General features: G+C 45.4%; 1 protein-coding gene across 1 annotated transcript; it reads left to right on the top strand.

Annotated features, from left to right (window-relative positions):
* The first annotated feature begins 675 nt into the window (after positions 1 to 675).
* On the top strand, positions 676 to 1,644 carry LOC146975070 (olfactory receptor 52Z1P-like). The gene has a single exon (XM_085796928.1). The coding sequence runs from the start codon at positions 676 to 678 to the stop codon at positions 1,642 to 1,644; it is 969 nt and encodes a 322-aa protein (XP_085653054.1).

Raw genomic sequence — 1,644 nt, 5'->3', positions numbered from 1 at the left:
GAGTGGTTGGTGCTGCTTCAGTGGTTACCAAGTAACAGCTAACCTGTCAGCGTGTGACGCTGCAGCTCATGGCCACCAAATAAAAGTGTGACCTGTTGGCTAATGTCTAGGGTGGAGGGTGGTATAGGTTTGTACAAGGTTATTCTGGCCAATACACACACACACGCACACACACACACACACACACACAGACACACACACACACACACACACACACACACAGTGTGAAAGTGGAAAATGTGTTTGAGTTGATGTGACTTGGTTCTGTGTAACTATATATAATTGATATTTTTATATATTCATTCATGGTACTCATTCATGGTTAAAGTCTGCTCCCATTTTATCAGATCATTGATTTTTATCATGTGGAAAAGTTGAAAGTCCTTATGTAAAGTGTTTCTTGACTTGTCTCTTTTATTTGACTCTGATGTCTGACCTTAATGCATGTGTGGAGTGGAGCTCTTATCTTACAGGAGCATAAACTTGTATTTCACTGTATGGAAATAGTACTGATACAGTATGTGATAAACTATATTGTATTCATTATAGGTCTGTCACACCTGATGGATGCATCTCTAACCCTAACCCTAACCATAACTCTTGTCTTTGTACATGTATTTTTTTCACTGGCTCACATATGTTTGCAGCTGCATGTTTTCCTAATCTATTGCATGTATGCAGTTGTACACAGATATGGAAAACCAGACTATCAGTGATGACATGCTGCTCATAGAGGGGTTAAAGGTCTCTTCCCAGTTCTTCTTTCCCACCTTTATCCTCATCCTCCTCATCTACACCTTCGCCATAACATCCAACATCTGCCTGGTGGTCCTGATCCTCAGCAACAGGAGCCTCCACCAGCCAATGTACCTGCTCCTCTGCAACCTGAATATAAATGATTTGATCGGAGCCACAGTAATTATCCCTAGTTTTCTAGGAGACCTGTTACTTTCTACCCACTCGGAAAATCGGTACATCCACTACATCAGCTGTGTGACTCAGGCCTTCTTCGTTCACATGTATGTAGGTGCTTCCTACACCATACTGATGATAATGGCCTTTGACCGCTACGTGGCCATCTGCAGTCCACTGCGTTACAACACCATCATGACCAAAAGGATGGTGGTGAACCTCTCGCTTGCTGCCTGGGGAACCATCCTGGTGGTGGTTTCGATCCTGTTGGGCCTCACTATCCGCCTGTCACGCTGCAGGTCGGTCATAACCAACCCATACTGTGACAATGCCTCCTTGTTCAAGCTCTCCTGTGAGAGTGTCCTCATCAACCAGATCTACGGTCTCGGCTACACTGCAGTGCTGCTGAGCTCCTCCATCGGCAGTGTCACGCTCACCTACCTGAAGATTGCTGTTGTGTGTCTGCGCAGTAAAAACAAGGCTCTGAACAGGAAAGCGCTGCAGACCTGTGCCACACACCTGGCTGTATATGTCCTACTGCTGGGTTCAGGTTTTATTATTGCTTTCATGCACCGTTTCCCTGAGCTTGCGAACCAAAGAAAGATGGTGGCCACTCAGTGCGTTGTGGTTCTTCCGGCTCTGAATGCTGCGATCTATGGGCTGCAGATCAAAGAGATCAAGCAGAGAATTGTTGCCTTGTTCCACTGCAGCAAAGCAACTCAACAGAAATGA

The sequence above is a fragment of the Trachurus japonicus genome, chromosome 14 (assembly GCF_045865225.1).
Source record: "Trachurus japonicus isolate A0001 chromosome 14, Traja_1.0".
NCBI lineage: Eukaryota > Metazoa > Chordata > Actinopteri > Carangiformes > Carangidae > Trachurus > Trachurus japonicus.
The sequence above is the reverse complement of the archived record's forward strand: the minus strand, read 5'-3'. Positions and strand labels throughout refer to the sequence as shown.

What these genes read in the sequence shown, in the direction of transcription:
- LOC146975070 (XM_085796928.1), top strand. Translation starts at nt 676, where the DNA reads ATGCAGTTGTACACAGATATGGAAAACCAGACTATCAGTGATGACATG.